This window comes from Pongo pygmaeus, chromosome 10 (genome assembly GCF_028885625.2).
Source record: "Pongo pygmaeus isolate AG05252 chromosome 10, NHGRI_mPonPyg2-v2.0_pri, whole genome shotgun sequence".
NCBI lineage: Eukaryota > Metazoa > Chordata > Mammalia > Primates > Hominidae > Pongo > Pongo pygmaeus.
In genome coordinates this window covers 83,315,859-83,336,648 of record NC_072383.2, presented here as the reverse complement: position 1 = coordinate 83,336,648, position 20,790 = coordinate 83,315,859, and the positions used below count along the sequence as shown (strand labels likewise).

The window sequence follows — 20,790 nt, the reverse complement described above, 5'->3', positions numbered from 1 at the left end:
CTTTTGATTAAGGTATGATTATGCCTATGAAAACAATTCAGATGTGAGCAATAGTGTTCTGTCTCTACAACAGCTTCATCTTCATAGTCTTATTGATAATATTTTCACAAATTCATAATTCAGTATTGCAATGAAATTTGGAGACTTTCAGTAAATTATGTTTGATAGAAAAAATTGAGAAAATATATAAAATAGAGTTCAAGTCTCCTAACTGAATTCTGAAAAACACCGTACAATTGAATATCAAAATTCTCACTGATGTGTCACATATGTACACATGAAACCATAAGACTATATTTACCTCCTGCAGTTAGGGCATGTGGTGATATTACTCTCATTTCATTTTCCTATCAACACATTAAAGTTGCCAGAAATAAATTAGACCAGTTATTGTGAGATGACATCTGGTAAGAGACTCTCGAAGCTCATTAAGATACAATAAATGTATTCTTACACATATTTTTGAATGATTTAGTAACAGAATGTCTACAGTTGATGCCCTTTTTGTTACATAGCATGGGCCTGCTGAAAATATCTTCCCTGTTCTGGGCCCTTTTTAAACCTGAAGCAGTATTCCCAAGTGTGATCTATGCAGCCTCTAGAACCTAAAGAGGTTTACCAACTCATTCTTCTTAGTGGTGGAAACTACATGAAGCAACAATCCATCCCTTACTTTGGAGGTAATGCCAACATGTCCCAGTTTATTACACTCCTAGAAATTCCACTGCTGTGATGAGCCACTGAATCTTCACAGGTTTCTCTCTCACCATCATATCCTTGTTCACTTCTCATGAGCTTTGGCTAAGTGCTGCAAAAAATTAACTAGAACTCCATTCACACATCTGCTACGTAAGACTACCATGATTACAATGATCAGAGTATAAACTTCATGGTCAGGTTTTAAAAACATAAGGAGAACTTTGGAAAAATGATGGTCATATAGATAGATGAAAGAAAATAAAGAGAAATTTGTATGTTTCATGTTTGTTTAACATAGGCTTTTTTTTCTAGCATAAAAGATTTTAAGTGTTTTTAAATTATGGAATTACAGCATTTAAAAGTATCTGTTTTATATCATATGACCTTTACAGTTATATTAATTTATATCCCATCCACTTACAAAAAAGTTTTAAGGCAAGGCATTTATAACTGTGTAGCTAAGCCAAATGCAGTTTAGGATAATTTTATGTCCTGAGAAACTTCATCACCTTCCTGCAGTGATACATTGAGAAGAACACAATATCACCTCTGTTGTATTCTCACCAAAAATACATAACCTGAATACAATGAGAAGAAAACTATATAACAAACACAAATTCAGAGATATTCTACAAAATAATTTTTCAGTAGTCTTTAAAAGTATTAAATTTGTAAAATACAGAGAAAAGATGAGTAACTATTCCAGTTTAAAGGAGACTAAGGAAAAATGACAACTAAATGCAACTTATGACTCTGGATTAGATCTCAGACTAAATATAGGGCATTAGTAAGACTACTCACGAATTTGATAAGGTTGATTAGATCATAGTATTACATCAATGTTAATTCCCTAATTTTGATAACTGGAGAATATGGTTGAAGGGCACAAAGACACTTTTGTGAGTATTTTGCTGCCACCTTTGCACAATATACAAGCTTGTAGGATAAAAGAAGATGATGTTAGGAAAAGTTTCTCAATGTTAGGAAAAAAGTCTGTAACAATGTTAATAGGATAAACACCTTAGAAGCTGGTTTATCTTCAAAATAGTACACTGAACATATTTTAAGACCAATATTTATATACTGTAGTTCGTACTTACTTCATCAAATGTAAAATCCTCTAAATCTATTTCTCTGTATTCTTCATCGGATTCTTCATTCTTAATAGCCTCTAGAGCTGTTGTCAGTTTCTTTCGCAAAATAAAGCCCTTCCAAACTGCCTAAACAAAAATGTAAAGTATGTTATACAAAGTTATAGATCAAACCCTAAACCAGATTATCTGTGTTATCCCATTAGGATGATAAAACATCTTAGACCTAAGTTTAATGACACAATAATCTGTTTTCTGAACTTTATGTGACACTTAAAACTGAAAGATAAATTAAACGACGACATGTGTCTAAAGTTCTGAATCTCAGGAGACTTTCCTTGTAGTAAGCGAAAATGAATCTTTAAAACTCCCTCAACTGCACATGTAGGTCAACCAATCAATTATCTTACAATTCCTCCAGGACCCATTCTAAACTAAGAAGAAAGAAACACAAAGGAAAACCCATTTTGCTAATGTTCAAATGATTATGTATAAAATAAAGCACAATTAAGAAAACATCAACATATACAAATGGCCATATTATACAGGGAGTATTATGGCCTATAACGATGAACTAATTTCATTTTTAAATAAATTAAGCATAAAATAACAAAATTTAAAACATTCAGATTCCTCAATAATCCTGGAGTAGGATGAGCTTTCCTAACTATAACTCCAAGTACAATGTAGCTTGTAAAAAATGAATATCTTTATATTTATAAATATAAAGAATATATTTATGCTCCTGTGGAATAAGCTTCAGAATATATTGTGTAAAAACCAAGGGAGAAATAAGTGTTTTTCATGTTACTGTTTAGCTATGAAAAACTGTGTATAAATATATACATTACATTAACACATATATTGAAGTATATATGTATATATATAAATTTTAAAAAGCTCGAATTATAAAATTAATTTTAAAAATGGTTAGCTATAAAGGCATAAAATAGGGTAGAATGTACAGCAATAGAAGCCAGACTTCTCTAAATACATCTTGCTTGGATTTGACTTTCAAACTATGCACATGCTTAAGAGAATTGTGAAACAAATTAAGTAAATATGAAATAGAAAGAAATACCTAAAATATAAAAAATGTTTCATGCTGTGGAATAACCATACAAGTTATTTAAAGTGACTTAAAATAGATTTATTTGGCTACCCCCAGGTGAAATATACTCAAAAGACAAATTTGGCCACAAAAGATATTTTAAAATGGTTTTCAGTAATCATATTGTTAGTAATGAGATTGGTATTTTCATTCTGAAATATATATACACAGAAAGAGAGAGAGAGCAAAGTGAAATATACAAAATGGTGAAACCCTCTATGGCAATAGCAGTCACCCACAACGTTTGTTAACAGCCAGCCTAGGAAGCCAAACCATAATCTCTGCAGCAAATAATCCAGGATGCTAAGTGACAACCTCTGCAGCAATTAGCCAAGAATGGCCAAAACTTGATCAATGACCCAGCTTCCTTGTTTTTTACTCTGCTTCTAACTCAGGAACAACCAGAGAAAGCCAAATATTCTTCCCAAACTGATCACATAAGATGCTCTACTTCTAGTCTCTCTCTACCCACTTTCCCCATGCCAACAACCTCCAATAGAACATACCTGAAGCGTTCCCTTTTTCCACTAAAAGCTTTCCCACTCCCTTCCATGTTTTGGGGTCTATGCCAAAGGCAAGTGATGATGGCTGACTCCCTCATCAGCATATACTCTGAGTAGCCCATTTTTTTTCTCATTTGTATGGTCTTTATTTCCACTGTATACGTATGTGTGTGTACACACCCACATACACATACACATGTACACACAGGTTGGAGGAGTCAGGGAGAGGAGTAAAAAAAGCAATTATGATAATGTCAGTAAAAAACAGGATTTTCTATAGAAGAAAAGAGATGCAAATATACAATTAAATAAGTAAAAATCCTATAGTCCTAACTATAATTTCAAAACATCAATATGTACCCATGGTATTTTTTTTTCCTAAAAATATCTATTTGCAAACTAAGTACATTGAATGTACATTATATAAATAATGACCACACCAGTAGAAACAAGTATTTCTAAAATCCAGATGGGGTGCTCTATATGTCATTTCCATTAAAGAAACCAAGGATCTTTAGACAAATGACTGATTCTAGGCCTGGGGCAAAATATATGCCAAATGAACCTGGAACATTGTGTCACATTAGAAATTAAGGACAATTTTAAAGACTACTAAATTGTGGCAAAAAGTGAACTTGATGAGACTACCACTGGCCAAATAAAAGACCACCATTTAAGCAGCAATAACAATACTAACTGCAATGAAATCAAACACATATATTTAAAATTTGTGTTTATTATCATAGTACCCATTTTGGTGACCTTTGGAGGATGCTAGGAGACCTCATTAATCTAAAAATTGGTAAATTAAGGAAAATTATTCATATCAAGCATTACACTTGCCTTTCTAATTTGAACTGTACCTTAGGATAACTAGTTAAATAAAGTTTTTTTTTGTATTTTTACATACTTCAGTTAATAAATAAAGAATAGTAGTTAGAAAGTATCACCATTGTGCAAACCATTAATACAATAATTGATCTGGGCAATGTTTACCAATGGCCAGTAATATTCCTGAAAGAGAGGCAACCAGATACTATGTATCTCATTTTTGTAATACAACCACCATCTATGAAATATTCTTGCTAAAAAAACAAACCTGAATCAGAACAAACAGTAGATCTTACTATCAATTTACAGAAAACAAGGAGATGATAAACATGTTAAATGATGTCATGAGGATGCATTTGGCAAAATTCAGAAATTGGAAAACCCTATAGGACAAATGACCTGGTTACTTCAATAAATAAATTGCAAGAAAAAGAAGGGAGTTGCTATATAATAAAAGACTTAACATATAAAAGTTTGAGTGATGACTTGTATTTTGATTAAGAAAAATCTGCAAAGATGTATTAAATGCTACAGGAATTTGTAATACTGATATGATATTTGGTGATAGTGAAAAATAATTGTTATTTTTAAGGTTGGTAATGTATTGCAATTATATTCAAAGCAATATAATTGCTTGAATTATAGAAATTCATGCTAAAATATTTATGAAAGGAATAATTTATTTCAAATAATCTAGTGATGAGGAGGGAGATGTGAATTGGTTTTAAAAGAGTCAATATTGACCAGTAGTTCAACTCATGTTGAAGGTAGGTATATGGGGTCTTGGATCTTCTCTGTACCTTTGAAATGTGTAACTAAATGTTTAGAAAGTCACAGATAGTGCACTTATCTTTTTTCTTACAATCAATAAAATTACATAAAGTGGGAAATCAAGCTTCACGTGACCTTACAAACTTCTTTTGCTGGTTGTCATTCATAATTTCCAATGATTAAGGATATAACCACGATTCTTGATGGAAATGCAAAGGGACAGTATTCTTCCATGGAGCCCAGCCCATACAAATCAAGGAGGGTAAATAAGTAGCATGGTTTTCAAAATTTACTGAATGTCTATTATATACAAGGCACACACGACATAGCAGTGACTAAAACAGACAAAAAAAATCTCTAAGCATGGACTTCCCATTTTAAAGGGGACTGAGACTGAAAATAAAATACATAAGGGAACTAAACTGTATGCTAAATAAATGCTATGGACAAAAATAACTGTCACAAGAGATGGGGAGCATTGGGGAGGTATTGCTATTTTAAATAGGGTATCCTAAGGACCTCCCATTGTGTATTTAACATTTGAATATATGTGCATAATGGAGCCTATGAGCCGCCAACCTAAATATACCATCAGCAGGCAAAATTAATAGCTGGAATGTTATTCCTTATACCCTTGTTCTGGCTTAAGCTCAGTAGAGCAAGATTTCTGCAGTGGCCTACAACTGCTGTTTTCTATGCGTTCTTGCACTCTCATTCTGTGGCCTCCTGGTCTTGTACTACTCAAATCAGAAGCTGTGCTATAGCTTCTACTGCTGCCAACAGTCTTGAGACTGTGGTCCTGAGCAGGAGTTGGAAGATGCGGATACAGATGGGCATACTGTGCCTCAGTGATACCACTGTATTGGAATTTACAAGCTTTTCACAAGTGGTGAACCCAGTCCTTAATTATGCTTATTAATAGCCTGATTTTTCTGACACAGTATAGTAGAGATTTTCTTTTCCCAGACTGTGATAAATACTTGAGTCATTCAATGTTAACCTTCCTTCTTCCCAAAAAGCTGTGAGAAGCTCAGGCTTCTAGGAATAGGTATAGTTACCTACCCTACTTTCTGAGTGGAGAGACAGCACTGTCAAAGAGGCTAGTTCCTCATAACTCTACTCCTTTACCCATCCAACATGTCTGGCCTGAAAATTCAATTATCCTTTTCAAACCCTGAAACATATCCACTCCGTCTACCCCCAGTGCCACTTTATCTTCCTGGAAGAAACTTGTTTCAATCAAACCTCACCATCTATTTCAGCAGCCTCCTTTATAGCTTTCTCCAAGGCAACCTCACCACAGGAGAAGTAAGAAATATATTGTCACACCCTCGGAAGAATTACAATTTATTTTGCTATTGCTTATGTGTCAGGTTTCAGATTCCATTTATACATACTGAGATCTGTTTTCCAGGAAAGTGTGCAGTAGGTTTGAGACTCCAGGAGGGGCTATGTTACCTAGTCTATTTATTGCCTAAACTATGTTTTTCTACTTTTTACTGATACATCTTTCTTTTTACCCAACCTACAAAATTCTAACTCAAATTATGATTGTTATCAATATTTTCAAGAAAGGTCAAAATTATTTGTAAAGGGAAAAATATAAAAAATCATATAGGATTGCCATGTAGATTAAACTAGAAAATTTAAACACAATGATAAGCATGTGATTATCACATAATATGCACTCAATAAATATATTTCCCCCAATTTCCTTGATGCTTTATTTCTAACAACTTTATCCACTTAGTTTAACAAATAAGAAAATCATGTGATATGTAACATTGTATAATGTTAAAAAATACAGTTGATTAATTTTAATCATATTTATCTCTAACTTTTTTACTCTTTTTAACTTACCCATTATGGAGCATACCATCAGCTCTTTGCCCTCTTTATGATTGGCATGTCACATGGTCTGGGTGACTAGTGCATGCAAGCTACCACAGAGATAAATAACACTATTTTTCTTTTACCTCTTTCATTTTGGTATTTTTAAAAATTATTTTTATTTCTATTTTATTTTATTTATTTATTTTATTTTTTTGAGACAGGGTCTCACTCTTTCACCCAGGCTGGAATGCAGTGGTGCAATCCTGGCTCACTGTAGCCTTGACCATCTGGGCTCAAGAGATCCCCCACCACAACCTCCTGAGTAGCTGAAACTACAGGTACACGCCACCCAGTTAATTTTTGTATTTTTTGTAGAGACAGGGTTTTGCCATGTTGCCCAGGCTGGTATTGAACTCCCGAGCTCACGCAATCTGTCTAACTTGGCCTCCAGAAGTGCTGAGATTACAGGTGTGCTCCACCAGGCCCAGCCTTAGATTTTCATATCTGGGTATTTATGCTCTCTTGGTTACTCGCTTTCTTTCAGAACGCCTTCTCCCTAACACGGCAAATGGGCCAAGTGGCTTCTTTCTGCTAGGGAGGTACCCTGCATATCCCTTCCTGTGAAACCCTGTCCTGGAAAGGTTCCAAGAATCAGGGAAACATGCTCTCTTTCTCTTGATTATCTTTTTTCCTAAGGTCATCTTATCTTTTTTTTTTTTTTTACCTACCTTCCTCCCTTTTTAAAATATCAACATAATGATATCAAGATTGAGTGCAGATCTAGTGAAAAGAAGCTGGCAAGGGCAACCTTTAATCTAGCGGTAAGTGACATGAGCCAAAGGATTGATTCACTGTGGCTCAAAATGGATCCTGCTCAAATCATCAGGGTCAGGGCTTCTGCGAAGCTCCAGACTATAAAATACATAGCATGTGTGTTTTCTGGTGTGTCACACAGAGATATCTATATCTCCCTCATGAATCTGCTTAGGGTCAGAAATTCAAGACCCAGTCATCTCTGTTTAGTTTATCAGAAATAATGGTCATGTAAACATGTGGGTAAGTAATGTTCAGATTCTTCTTCTAACTTATTTATTTCTAAGTCACATTTTTATCCTAGTAATCTATCTATGATTAACTCATCTCTCTTTCTCATATATTCAAATCAATTCTCTGGCCTGACAATTCTCTATTGGACATATCTAACATCTTTTTGTTCTCCAACTATCATCAACTCCTACCCCTCCATAGCATACTATATACTTGCTCCTTGTTGAAACTGCACACATCTCTCACGATGTTACCCCTACATTCTCTTAAGATTCTAGTTCTTATGGTATTCTTGTTGTGCTGAAGCTTACTATCATTCTAGTAACATGAAATTCTATGTTAAGTAACATTAAATCCTGTTATTTTACTTACACAGTCCTTTATACCTGGAATTCCTATCTCTTACCTATCTACATTGAGTCCTACTATTTCTTAAGGCATAGCTCATATCCTTTAAGTGGGGTAGGATAAGTGCTATAAAACAGAGTAAAAATGCATCATAATCCAAAAACAAGAGTTTATCTCTTGATCACATAACAAACACCGAGAGTAAACAAGCCAATGGGACAGCACTTTAACATGAGGTGACTTGGGTAGCCAGACTTTGCACTCTTCAGTCCCAACAAGGATGCACCAGAGGTTGTCTCCATTTCAGCCAATCAGAAAGGGAAAATGAAATGAAGGAGTGTCTGTGGGAGATTTTATGGGGTAGATCTGAAAGTGATATGCACAAATCTACCATTGAAATTCTTTTTTTTTTTTTTTTTGAGACAAAATCTCACTCTGTTGCCCAGGCTGGAGTGCAGTGGTGTGATCTCGGCTCACTGCAACCTCCTTCCCCTCTGGGTTCAAGAGATTCTCATGTCTCAGCCTCCCAAGTAGTTTACAGGCACCTGGCTAATTTTTTTTTTTTTTTAAGTAGAGATGAGGGTTTCACCATGTTGGCCAGACTGGTCTCGAACTCGAACTCGACCTCAAGTGATCCACCCACCTCGGCCTCTCAAAGTGTTGGGATCACAGGCATGAGCCACTGCGCCCGGCCTATCATTCACATTCTAATGACGAGAACTCTGAGAGCTCAATTGCAAGGAAAGCTTGGAAATCTAGTCTGGCTCTATGCCAGGAAGAAGAGAAGAATGTGGTTTTGGTGAACAGAGAGCAATCTCTGGCACATCCTTCACAAAACCTTTCATTTTGATCCTTCTTAAGCCCCGGTTGTTTCTGCTATATCACACTGTACTCCCTCAGAATGTTTAGGCAGTCTAAACTTCATATTTTAAGATGAGTCATTTAAGAAGCTAGATGATTGTTCCCAGCAGATGTGAAAATGGAGTTCACTTCAATGATTTGAAGTAATAGGATGTACAAAAGAGACTTACATTAAGTTACAAAGAAAGACTGAATGATGCTTCCTTTTGTTACTGATACAAAGAAGCTCAATCAAAGAACTCACAACAGAGGTATCAGTCACAACTAGACTACTTCATAAGGTAATGAACCTTCTCTTTAGTGAGAGGAATGAAGCAAAAGTTGAATAGTTGTTTACTGTCAATGCTGAAAAATGTATTGTTCATCCACTGATAACAGGTGGGAGTTTGGATGCATGGCGTCTACATTCCTTAGGTAGCAAAATAACATTTGGAGATAGTAAGTGAAGTTTCTTTTTATTTTTTCTCAGAGTTTCCTTGAATCAATTGCTGTCTCCTCACTCCCACCTCTATCAGGTAACAAAAACAGCTTTGCCTATGCACTGTTCTCAGGAGGAGTACAGTATAGACAAATTAAGTAAACAGAAATACTGGCTACCTTGATTAGCAACTCAGCAAAAGTGTTTCTCTTGAAAGCTATGTCTTTAATATTAAGAGCTGAGAACTTGAGAGGAAGGGTAATTTCTTTTTTTCTGAATTTTAAGGCCATTTTTCCAGTTGCTCTTCCTAAATACCTTGGAGACCTTCCTGATTCCTCTCTATCTCTCATGTATTTACTCTCAAGATAAAATCAACATATGTGATATTCTTACCACCTCCGCTGCTGATAATCGGGTCCATGCCAATGTTATCTCTTGCCTGGTTTACTGTAATAGGATGCTAACTGATTTGGCTTTTTCTGCCTCTGTCCTCTTACAGTATAATTGTGACACAGAGTAAACTTGACCACATCAATCCACTGTTCAAATTCCACCAATGTCTTTCCATATCATATGAAACCTTTGACTTATAAATCCTACTTTGCTCCTTTTCATCACTCTCTAGTCACACTGGCCTCTTGCCACTTCCTAAACACTGTGAGTAGGCTACTAAATCATGGCCTTAGAATCTGATGTTCCTTTGCCTCGAATATTATTCCCACAGATATCGAATGGCTAAGTCTCTCTCCAATGTCACATTTCCTGGTCTTACACATCCATCCTATCTAAATTGATAAACTTTTCTTTGATACTCGCATCCCACTTTTCCTGCTTTATATTTTCACCCACAATATTTCTCATAGCTAACATATTTATGAACTGCATATTCCAACAGAATGTAAGCTACAAAGATTTTTGTAGCAAGAAATATTTGCTGAATGAATAAAGGGAAATGCTAAATTTTGTTTAATTACTATCATTTAACTTAGGTACGATACCATGAATTTCTACAGATCTTATTTGGTTTATATTTGCATCCTCCACCAGGATATAAATTCCATGAAGGTAGGAATCTTGTTGATTTTAAGTTTTATTTCCTGAGCCTAGAACAATTCCTGACAAGTCGTACCTCCTAAAAAAATTTGATGAGTAAATAAATTTTTAAAAATGAGTGTGATCAACATGAACTTCATTTTAAAATCTGGTCTTGGAATATACTTTGTGAACTGCCTGTGGGGACCAATTGGTAAGGTGCCGCCAGCGGCATCTAAGAATTGAGAGAAGTTCCTGGACAACAGAAAGAAGGAAACTGGGAACCTCAGTCTTACAGCTGTGAGCAAATGAGTTCTTCTAGCAACAAGTTGGATTGGAAGAGGACCCAAGCCCTAGATGAGATCTAAGGACCCAGTCAACACTTTGATATCAGACTGGTGAGACACTGAGCAGAAAATCCATCCATGTTGTGCTAGGACTTCTGAGTTACAAAAATTTTACAATAATAAATGGTAATGTTTTACACTGCTAAAACAAACAAAAAAACCCTGGTCTTGGTGAGATTGAGTCAAGTCTATTAATTATTTGCTTTCTAAATTTTTAAATGAAATATTTGAAAAACTTTAACAATTATTTTGGTAGATTTTCAAACATATAGAAATAGCTATCAAGGCCAAGTAAGACCTGCTTTGGCTAATCAAATGTTAGCAGATGTGACAAATGACATACTTGATGAGAAGTTGTTGTCGTTTTTTGAGACAAGGTCACACTCTATACCCAGGCTAGTGTGCAGTGGTATGATCATAGCTCACTGCAACCTCACACTCCTGAGCTCAAGCAATCCTCCTGCCTCAGCCTCCCAAGTAGCTAGGACTACAGGTGTGCACCACCACGCCCACCTAATTTTTGTATTTTTTGTAGATATGGAGTCTGGCTTTCTGGGGCAGGCTGATCTCGAACTCCTGGCTTCAAGTAATCCTCCTGCCTTGGCCTCCCAAAGTGCTGGTATTACAGGCTTGAGCCACCACATCCTGCCTTGATGAGAAGTTTTAAATATGGTTGTGTGGTTCAGCTTGACCCTCAGTCATGCAAATGGTATTTTGTATTTAAGGCTTATTCCTTCAATCCAGATATCAAGCAGAGCCACAGCCAACCCGCAGCTAACCTGCAGCTAACCTGCAGCCAACATGTCACTTGAATAAGAAATAAATCTACATAACTGTAATCACTGAGATTTGGAGGTTATTTTTAATACAGAATAAACCATGAAAGACAACTAATATATCTTTTGTAACTATGTTACCAAAAGATTGAAATTAACCTGAATAAGAATAGCAGCCTTCTCCCTCTGTTTTTGGATATTCACAATATTTTCTCTTTTTCCTTTCTTTAAAATAGTCTGATTCTTGATGGAAGAATTTGGCAGGCCTTCTGTTGCAGCAGTATGTAGCCTTGTGGAGAAATGAATCTGTCTGCGCATGAGGTAACCACGCCAGTATGACTGGATTACCACAGCTGCCATACTATCAAGAGGAGAAAAAAACACACACACTTTTTTTTAATTATCTGTAAATACACAGTTGTAGATAAAAGGTCCTCCTAAACAATATTTTAAAGAAAGAACACATAAAGTATTATTTAAAAATAAGACCACTTCTTTTGTTTAACCATTGTCATAGAAGTAAAAATAGTAAGAAAACCTTCCAATCTGAAGAAAAGAAATGGGCCAGTAGTTGGGTATGTGGGTAAAAGGGAGTTTCATTTGTTTCTTTTAAGGAGGGAGATTTATAGAGATCTTGTATCATTCTGGGGATACTTGTCCAGAGAGAAGGGGAAAAAGTGGTGAGGCAGAAGAGGGGACAAATGTAGGAGCCAATGTTTACTTGGCAAGAGGGGGTAAAATCCTATTCATTGTGGAGAAATTACCTTCGAATGTAAGAGGAAGGAGGCTTCCTTTACTGTAAGAGGAAGGACCCTATCAGGTGCTTAGGCGCTTCACTTTCTTCTCTGCCCACAAACAGTTAAATTACACTCTTACAGACTCAGTAGTAAATACTTACATTTTTCTGGTCCACACCTATTTGCCAATTTCAGGCACTGAATGGATCAATGTTATGTGTTTTCCATATCTCCTTAAGTTGCCCGGCAACATTAGCAAAATGTGATTTAAAATGTACATTGATTATAAAAGTGGATTGTCAGTGTGTTTAGTAATTTAACTCTTACTAATTGGAAATGTTTTACTTTCCCAACATAGATTATTAGAGGAATATTATCAAGGTAAAGAGTGTAGTCAAAGTGCTGACTATTCTCTCTTACTCTCTTTTCAAATTCCTGACATTGGCTTAAAAAGAAGATTAGTAATTCTTGGCCTATCTCCATTTCCTAATGCTCCCTTGAAATAGTTTTCAATAATTTTATAATTACCAAATCCAATGAAACTTCTCCATTCCTCATACAATTTAGTTTAAGGCAAAGTGGAATGAAGTGATAAACTCTACTAGATATGGCCACACATTTTTTTTCTCATAGTAATACATTTCTGGGAAATTCGAAAGGAATTATGAAGCCATTTTCTATTGCTGTTTTGGCTTATTATCGGTATTACTATAATCATCATTGTTAACATCATCCCCATTTTACTTAAGGCCAGTAGAAGGCTCCAATCTGTTTTACTATGAATAGAATATTGAAGTTAAAGCCTAAAATATATGGTCTAAGATAAGCTACTTGAATTTCCAGTACTTTGAAAAAAATATTCATGTTCCAACAAATCATTTCCTACTCCTAGGGTAAACAGAACTTTGTAAATTTTGATATAAATATAATTCACATTTATTCATTCAATAATCCATTCATTACTTCATCTTTTGAACAAAAATGGATTAGGGGATTTCAAAGATAGGCACTTTGGGTGATAAAAGAATCAGAAAACACATTTGCAATATGTAACCAGTAAAAATTAAAAGGCTTATGGGAAAACACATCAAACCTGAGACAGTATCTTATATTTCTTTATAGACACATGCAAATTTCACAAACTGTAACTGTGAATTTCTTGTAAAGTCATTGATTGCATGAATTCCTCAGCCTAATATCATCAAAATTCCCCAGGGAAAACAAAAAACAGAAGGTAGATGAGGGGTATTTTCTTCAGTGACACTAACATATGGACTGCTTTTCACTACATTGAAAGCAGATAAAGAAACTGACTTTATGGTTTCCTGAATGTAGGGTGCACTATAGGTTAAGAAAAACAACTCCATGATCATCATCATCATCATAATATTTTTGACAAAAATTATAATGTCAAAAGTGTCTTTAGAATAAGAGCACATGTAAATAACTCTTAGGAAACTCTTATACAATTGGCAATGAATCTCCTGAATCACTGAATGTTAAGATTCAGCAACGAGTATACATTTTCTTTCCCGTTTATTCTTTGGGTCTTTAGTTTATCTATATTTTCAGTTCTTCTTCCTTATTTATTATCATCATTTGGCTATTTTACTTAGGATTAAGAAGTTAAAAATATTGTTTATATGAAATTTCAATAGGCAACATTTGAAGTGTTTGGAGCAAAGGCAACCAATTAAATAAACTGATAAAACATAAATCAGAAAATATTAAAGCCACTTTTGATAAATATTAAAAATTTACATTAGGAAATATGTTAGTTTCAGCATATCAAATTACTTAACCTAGCTCCCAGAGAAATAAAAATTACTCTTTACCCTGACAACTTTTGAAAAAAGGAAGACCGGGAAAAGCAAGATTTGCTAGTTACTGTGATATTCTGACATTTGCACTGCTCAGCATCAGTAATTTATTAAAGAAGCTAAATCTGAGCAATTTTTCTTTTCTTAGCTTGACTCTGAGGCCAAAAGTAAAAAGAACAAGAAGAAATTGACAGGCCAAAGTAAAACCTAATCCTTGCTGGTTCAATAGTCATTAGCTTTCTAAAATTATTTAATGGTTATAAGGGGGTTTGCTTGATTAATCATACAGAATATTGCCCTACCTTATAGATCTATTAATGCCAAAAAATTATAGCACATACATTCAAATACGTGCAAGGACGCTCTTTAAATGTTTATTAAATCAATGGGCAAATAAATGGCATGTGCAAAAGTATACATATATTTTTATTTTATTTATTTATTTATTTTTGAGATGGAGTCTCGCTCTGTCACCCTGGCTGGAGTGCAGTGGCGTGATCTCGGCTCACTGCAACCTCCGCCTCCCGGGTTCACGCCATTCTCCTGCCTCAGCCTCCCGAGTAGCTGGGACTACAGGCGCCCGCCACAACGCCCGGCTAATTTTTTGTATTTTTTAGTAGAGACGGGGTTTCACCGTGTTAGCCAGGATGGTCTTGATCTCCTGACCTCGTGATACGCCCGCCTTGGTCTCCCAAAGTGCTAGGATTACAGGCGTGAGCCACCGCGCCCGGCCTGCAAAGGTATATTTTTTAAAAATGAAAATACTTGATTACTTACAAAATGTTTTTATTATTTTGAGTGTGATATTTTATTTCTCCTTAAAACATATTATTTAGAAATTACAAGGCAGAAAAAAATTCACATTTACTCATTTAAATACTACTAGAAATTAAATGAGAATTTAATCAAATTAATATGCACTATAATTAATGATTTGTGCACCTCATGAAAACATAATTAATGCACCTCATGAAAACATAATGGAATCGGTATGAAATATGATTGTGATTTAAATCCTTCAGCAAATTACTAGGTACCATTGACTAATATCATCCATCAAAAGTAGTAAACATACATCTATAAAAGAAACATTATTTATATATCTTACATTTTTTCACTAGGCTCAATATTTTGGTGATTCCTCGGCAAATAATTTGTCATTACTACTTCCTTAAATGGGATTCTTATGGTGGGAATACTGCTTGCCTTGCTGTCTTCTCTCTTCTGACATACTAATATTTCCTGATGTCTTCCTTCCATATTTTCACATGTGGAGGAGTTGCTTAATGGGGAGTGGCTGGAGACAGAGTCCATCCATTTCTCAGGAATATCTGGTGAGTCTGGATTACCTTCATGTGCACAAGAGTAGAAGACTCCATTTTGCAGAGTGCTGTCACTGTTTGTAGGGGCCAAATGATTTTTCTGGGCTTCTGATTCATCTTTCTTGGTGATACTTACATCCCCTCGTTCGTGTGCATGTCGGTATTCAGTACTAAGTATCATCAATTTCTTAAAATAATGACAGAGATTTTCTGCAGTATCCAAGGTAAATACATCTCTGAACAAATAAATGATGAGAATATTTCATAAGAATAGTATCAGCAAATATTAAAACTTGGTGCAAGTTTTGAAAATTTCACTGTATGGCCTCAAATGAATATTAAACTTCACTACAACATTCATTATAGATTATTTCTAGTTGTTTATATAAAAATTGATCTCATTTATAACAAAATTTGAAAACATTTGTTTAGTTAATTTAGATCCATCAGTCCAGACAAAATGTCTGGAAGTTTTAGGACCATTTTTATTCTAGGTATTTTTGGTACAAATGAATGAGAAAAATTCATGCTTTTATTACCATAAACATGAGAAATCATGGCTGACTAAATTTGGAGAAGTTATTATGAAATAAAAGTGCTTTCTACATTGACTTTTGCCACGCAAAATATTTGTACTGGACTTTTAAACAAAGAACTTACATTATGGGAAAATTTTTATCCCCATTTATCTCTGGAAAAATAATAATCTATTGCAAAGAGAATTCAAGTACTTTAAGACATAAATGGCTAAGATTCTCTTGAACAGTGATTGGATTTCTAGCTTTTGAATTTTATAACTTGTATAATTACTCAAATTTTAATGTTAGCTGGATTTGAAGTTCTCAATAAGAAATGTAAAGGACTTTTCACTTGTATGAGCCTTATTCTTGGCTACATTTTGTCTTCCTTTATTTTTATTTCATGTCTAAAAATTTTTGCTTATTTCTAACTTATATTTTCTGGCTATATTTAATATATTGCCACAAGTTGCCTAATTTTTTTCTGAAAAAATACAGTATATAAAAAATAAAATGTTAATCACATCAAACAAAATGAAAGTTACAATTATTCCCAAAAATGTAGAGACAATTTGATAGCTCCTATGTTCATAAAGGTAATTTTAGACATTAGCATAGGCTCATCCAGTATATGTTTTATATTTTGTATTTCATCCATTTCATTGGCTAATAATGCAAAAAAGGTTCGATATTAGAATATTAAGTGTTGATGGTTACTTGTTGAACTCACCACCACTTATGCATTCAACATACAAAATATAGTCTATTTTACATATTATAAAATTAGAATTTTCTTTCTTCCTATAGTCTTTCCATTTTCAATGCTAAAATAAAACTTAAGTTGCAATAAAATAAATAGTCCAAAGGACTACATTTAAAATCTCATGTTGAAATTTGGATTTCAAGGGAATGTCAAGAGTCACCTTTACATACAAAATTGTATATTACCACATATATACAAGTAAATATTATTTTAGATTTGCATAAAGACAAATTTAAATAATCGTAGTATTTGTTACATTAAACATTACTTATAACAATTGAAATTATTTTTAATGATGTGAGATTTCTTTTTAATCTAAATAGACTATGTTCAAAAATATTTACACAGAAAACGAACTTTTACATAGGACAAGCATATATAAAATTATCAATAGCAAAACCTTAAGAATATAATTTAGTAGGAAAATTTAGACATTTGGAAGTGCATGTCATTTTTCCAATTGCAATGAAGAGTCACTGTAAATGACAATACAAAATCATTTTTGTTTATAATTTACATTTCCTGACATAATGCAAATTAAAAAGTACAGTTTTCGAAATATCAATAATAATGCATTCAGAATTTGAGGTGGGGAATAGGAAGTTTTCTTTCTTCAAAATTTGATTCTGATTACTGCCAACTTCTGTAGTCTAAATGGGTGCAAGTGCTGACTGATTTTTTCTACTGTGCTCCCATGATACCTTGATACATAAGTATATGTACACTATTTTAATATGTAATATAAATTACATGTGTTATAAAACTTACCTCACTCTATTCTAGGTGTTTACCCAATTTTCTCTTATGTTAATTTGTGAATTATTTGGGGATAAATAGTCTTGCCTACAATAATTATTGAATAAAATTATGACTGAATAATTGATGAATTTTTGCCTCTTGTCTTGATGCTATCCACATGCTTTCATTTTCTTTAATATTGTAGCATTTAAATATTTGAAATTATGTTCAAAATACATATTAATATATTTCAAGAATAAAAACATGATGCCCAAAGTTTTTAAAGGTAGAATATCCCCAAAACACACTGTTCTAATCCAAAAAAGTGTAATTGTGTTAATCAGAATACTTTAAAATCATATTTATAAATTACATTATTGATTCTAAATACATCAATGGGAAGATCACAATCTTACCCTTTTCCAGTTACATAATTTTCAATTAGCAAGTTGAATTCTCGAATCTGAGACTGACAAAGTGCCAGGAAATCTGCTGATTCCAGTTGATTGTGTTCTTCAATGCGGCTTTCTGAATTAGAGTTTAGCATATTGCCATTAAGGATTCTCAGAGCAGGCAACACTTTAAGTAGAGAATCCCTATTGAAAACAACAAAAAAGTTAATAATCCTGATCTTGATAAGGAGAGTATATATCTAAGTAACCATATACTGATCATTTAAATAATACAAGCATAGGATGTATATCTCAGAAAATGTGACTGTAGGGAAAATGATAGAGTTAGATTTTGTTGTTGTTGCTGTTGTTGTTACATTTCTTTAAAAAGCATGGCATCAGGTCATATACAAAGTAAGTTTTAGAGTTAGTTCTTTAACCTTTTTCTTCTAAAACACAAATGAAAGATTGAAACTTGGCAATTCAGGCTGGAATTTGGAGTGTAAAAAGATGCATTATGAAAAGAATAATAATATTAGATAAACTTTTAAACAGAAGATAACTATAATAATCTTACCAAAAGTTGTCTTTTATTTCAGAAATAAAGGTACATTCTGACTCTTTCTCTTAGTAAAATATACTGAGAGTAGGACTAAAACAAGAGAGGTAGGATATTACCCTGTTTATCATGATCTGGAACATCTAAAATTATATTTTCTCCTGAATCTTGCTAAGGATTATAAAGGTAAAAATCTTCAAGGTATTTGCAAAAGTCTATATCAATTTTTGGTGGTGTGCACCTGTAGTCCCAGTTAGCCGGGAGGCTGAGGCAGGAGAATCACTTGAACCGGGGAGGTGGAGGTTGCAGTGACCCAAGATCGTGCCACTGCTCTCCAGCCTGGTGACAGAGCGAGGCTCCATCACAAAAAACAAAAACAAACAAACAAACAAACAAACAAAAACTAATGCTGTGAAAAAGCCAGGTCAGACAGCAAGAGCTTTCCATCAAGCTCAGCCATTTAAAACTACTAGCCGAAACCCTTCTCAAGGAGAGTGTAGGTCTCTTCTCACCAGGCTGCTGATAGTTACAGGGGAAAAGTGAACTCCTTCAATAAAGTTAATCCCCTAATTAAAAACTAATAGTTCCTATGGGGAAACTATATAACTCTAATGAAAGATATCCTAGAGGAACTAAATAAGAGATATCCCAATGGGGGGGGGGGTTCATGGATAGGAAGACTCAATATTGTCCAGATGTAAGTTATTCCCTTATTGATCGATAGATTAAACTCACTCCCAATCAAAATTATAGCAAGGTATTTTGTGGATATCAACACAGTGTTTCTAAAGTTTATATAGAGAGGTAAAAGATCCAAAATAGCCAACTCAATATTGAAGGAAAACAACAGTTAGAAGACTGACACTAACTGACTTCAAGACTTAATATGAAGCTATAGTAATAAAGACAGTATGGTATTGATGAAAGAATAGACAGATCAAAGGAACAGAATAGAAAGTCCAGAAATAGACCCACACAAATATAGCTAACTGATCTTTGGCAAAGGAGCAAAACCAGTACAATAGAGCTAAGATAGTCTTTTCAACAAATGGTGCTGGGACAACTCAAAATCCACATGAGTAAGCACGAAGTTAGACCAACTACACCCTTCACAAAATATTATCTCAGAAGGAATCAAAGACCTAACTGTAAAATATAGAATGTTAAAACTCCTAGAATATAATATAGGAGAAAATCTAGATGACCTTTGGTATGATGATGATTTTTTAGATAAAATGCAAAAGGTATGTCAGTGTGTAGGAAGGAGAGTTCAAAAATCACCAAAGGTATAATCAAGGAAAGAAAAAATACATCTGATATCATTAAAATTAAAATTTTCTACTGTATGAAAGACAATCTCAAGAGAATGAGAAGACAAGCCACAGACTGGGAGAAAACATTTCAAAAGATGTATCTGATTAAGAACTGTTATCCAATATATCAAAGAACAAAAGGCAACAATCAGAAAATGCACAAACTAATTTAAAAATAGTCAAGAAACCTCAACAGACACCTTACTAAAGAATATATACAGATGACAAGCCAGCATATAAGAAGATGTTCAACATGATATTCATTAGAAAATTGAAAATTAAAATAACAATGAGACAATGTGATACCACTACGTGCCTATCAGAATGACCAAAATCCAGAAATACTGACAATACCAAATGCTGGTGAAGATATAGAGCAAGAGAAACTCACATTCATTGCTGGTGGGAATGCAAAATGGTACTGCCACTTTGGAAGACAATTTGACAATTTCCTATAAAACTAAATTAAATCTCACCAAACGACCCAGCAATAATATTCCTTGGCATTTATTCAAATGAATTGAAAATTTATATTCACACAAAAATCTGTAAACAGATGTTTATAGCAGCTTTATTCATAACTGCCAAAACTTGGAAGCAACCGAGATGTCATTCAGTAGGTGAGTGGATAATAAACTGTGCTACAACTAGAAAATAGGATATTATTCAGTGCTAAAATGAAGTGAACTAGGAAGCCATGAAAAGAGGTGGAGAAAAGTTAAGTGCATATTATTAAGTGAAAGAAGTCAATATGAAAAAATTCACATAATATATTGTTCCAATTTAATGACATTCTAGAAAAGGCAAAACTATTTAGACAGTAAGATCGCTAGTTGTCATGGGTTGGTGGGAGGCAGAGATGAATAGGCAAAGCACAGATTTTAGGGCAGTGAAACTATAGTTTATCATACTACAATAGTGGACACATGTAATTATACGTTTGTCAAAACTTATAGATTA

At 34.0% G+C, this 20,790-nt stretch overlaps 1 protein-coding gene across 1 annotated transcript in view; it reads right to left on the bottom strand.

Annotated features, from left to right (window-relative positions):
- Positions 1-20,790, bottom strand: part of LRRIQ1 (leucine rich repeats and IQ motif containing 1) — a 234,048-nt gene that overhangs the window by 120,125 nt on the left and 93,133 nt on the right. The window contains exons 16-19 of the mRNA XM_063646532.1: positions 17,983-18,162; positions 15,334-15,783; positions 11,828-12,029; positions 1,800-1,919 (exon numbers count right to left, since the gene is read on the bottom strand). Coding sequence (XP_063502602.1) covers positions 1,800-1,919; positions 11,828-12,029; positions 15,334-15,783; positions 17,983-18,162 — 952 coding nt within the window. The remainder of the gene's footprint in view (positions 1-1,799; positions 1,920-11,827; positions 12,030-15,333; positions 15,784-17,982; positions 18,163-20,790) is intronic.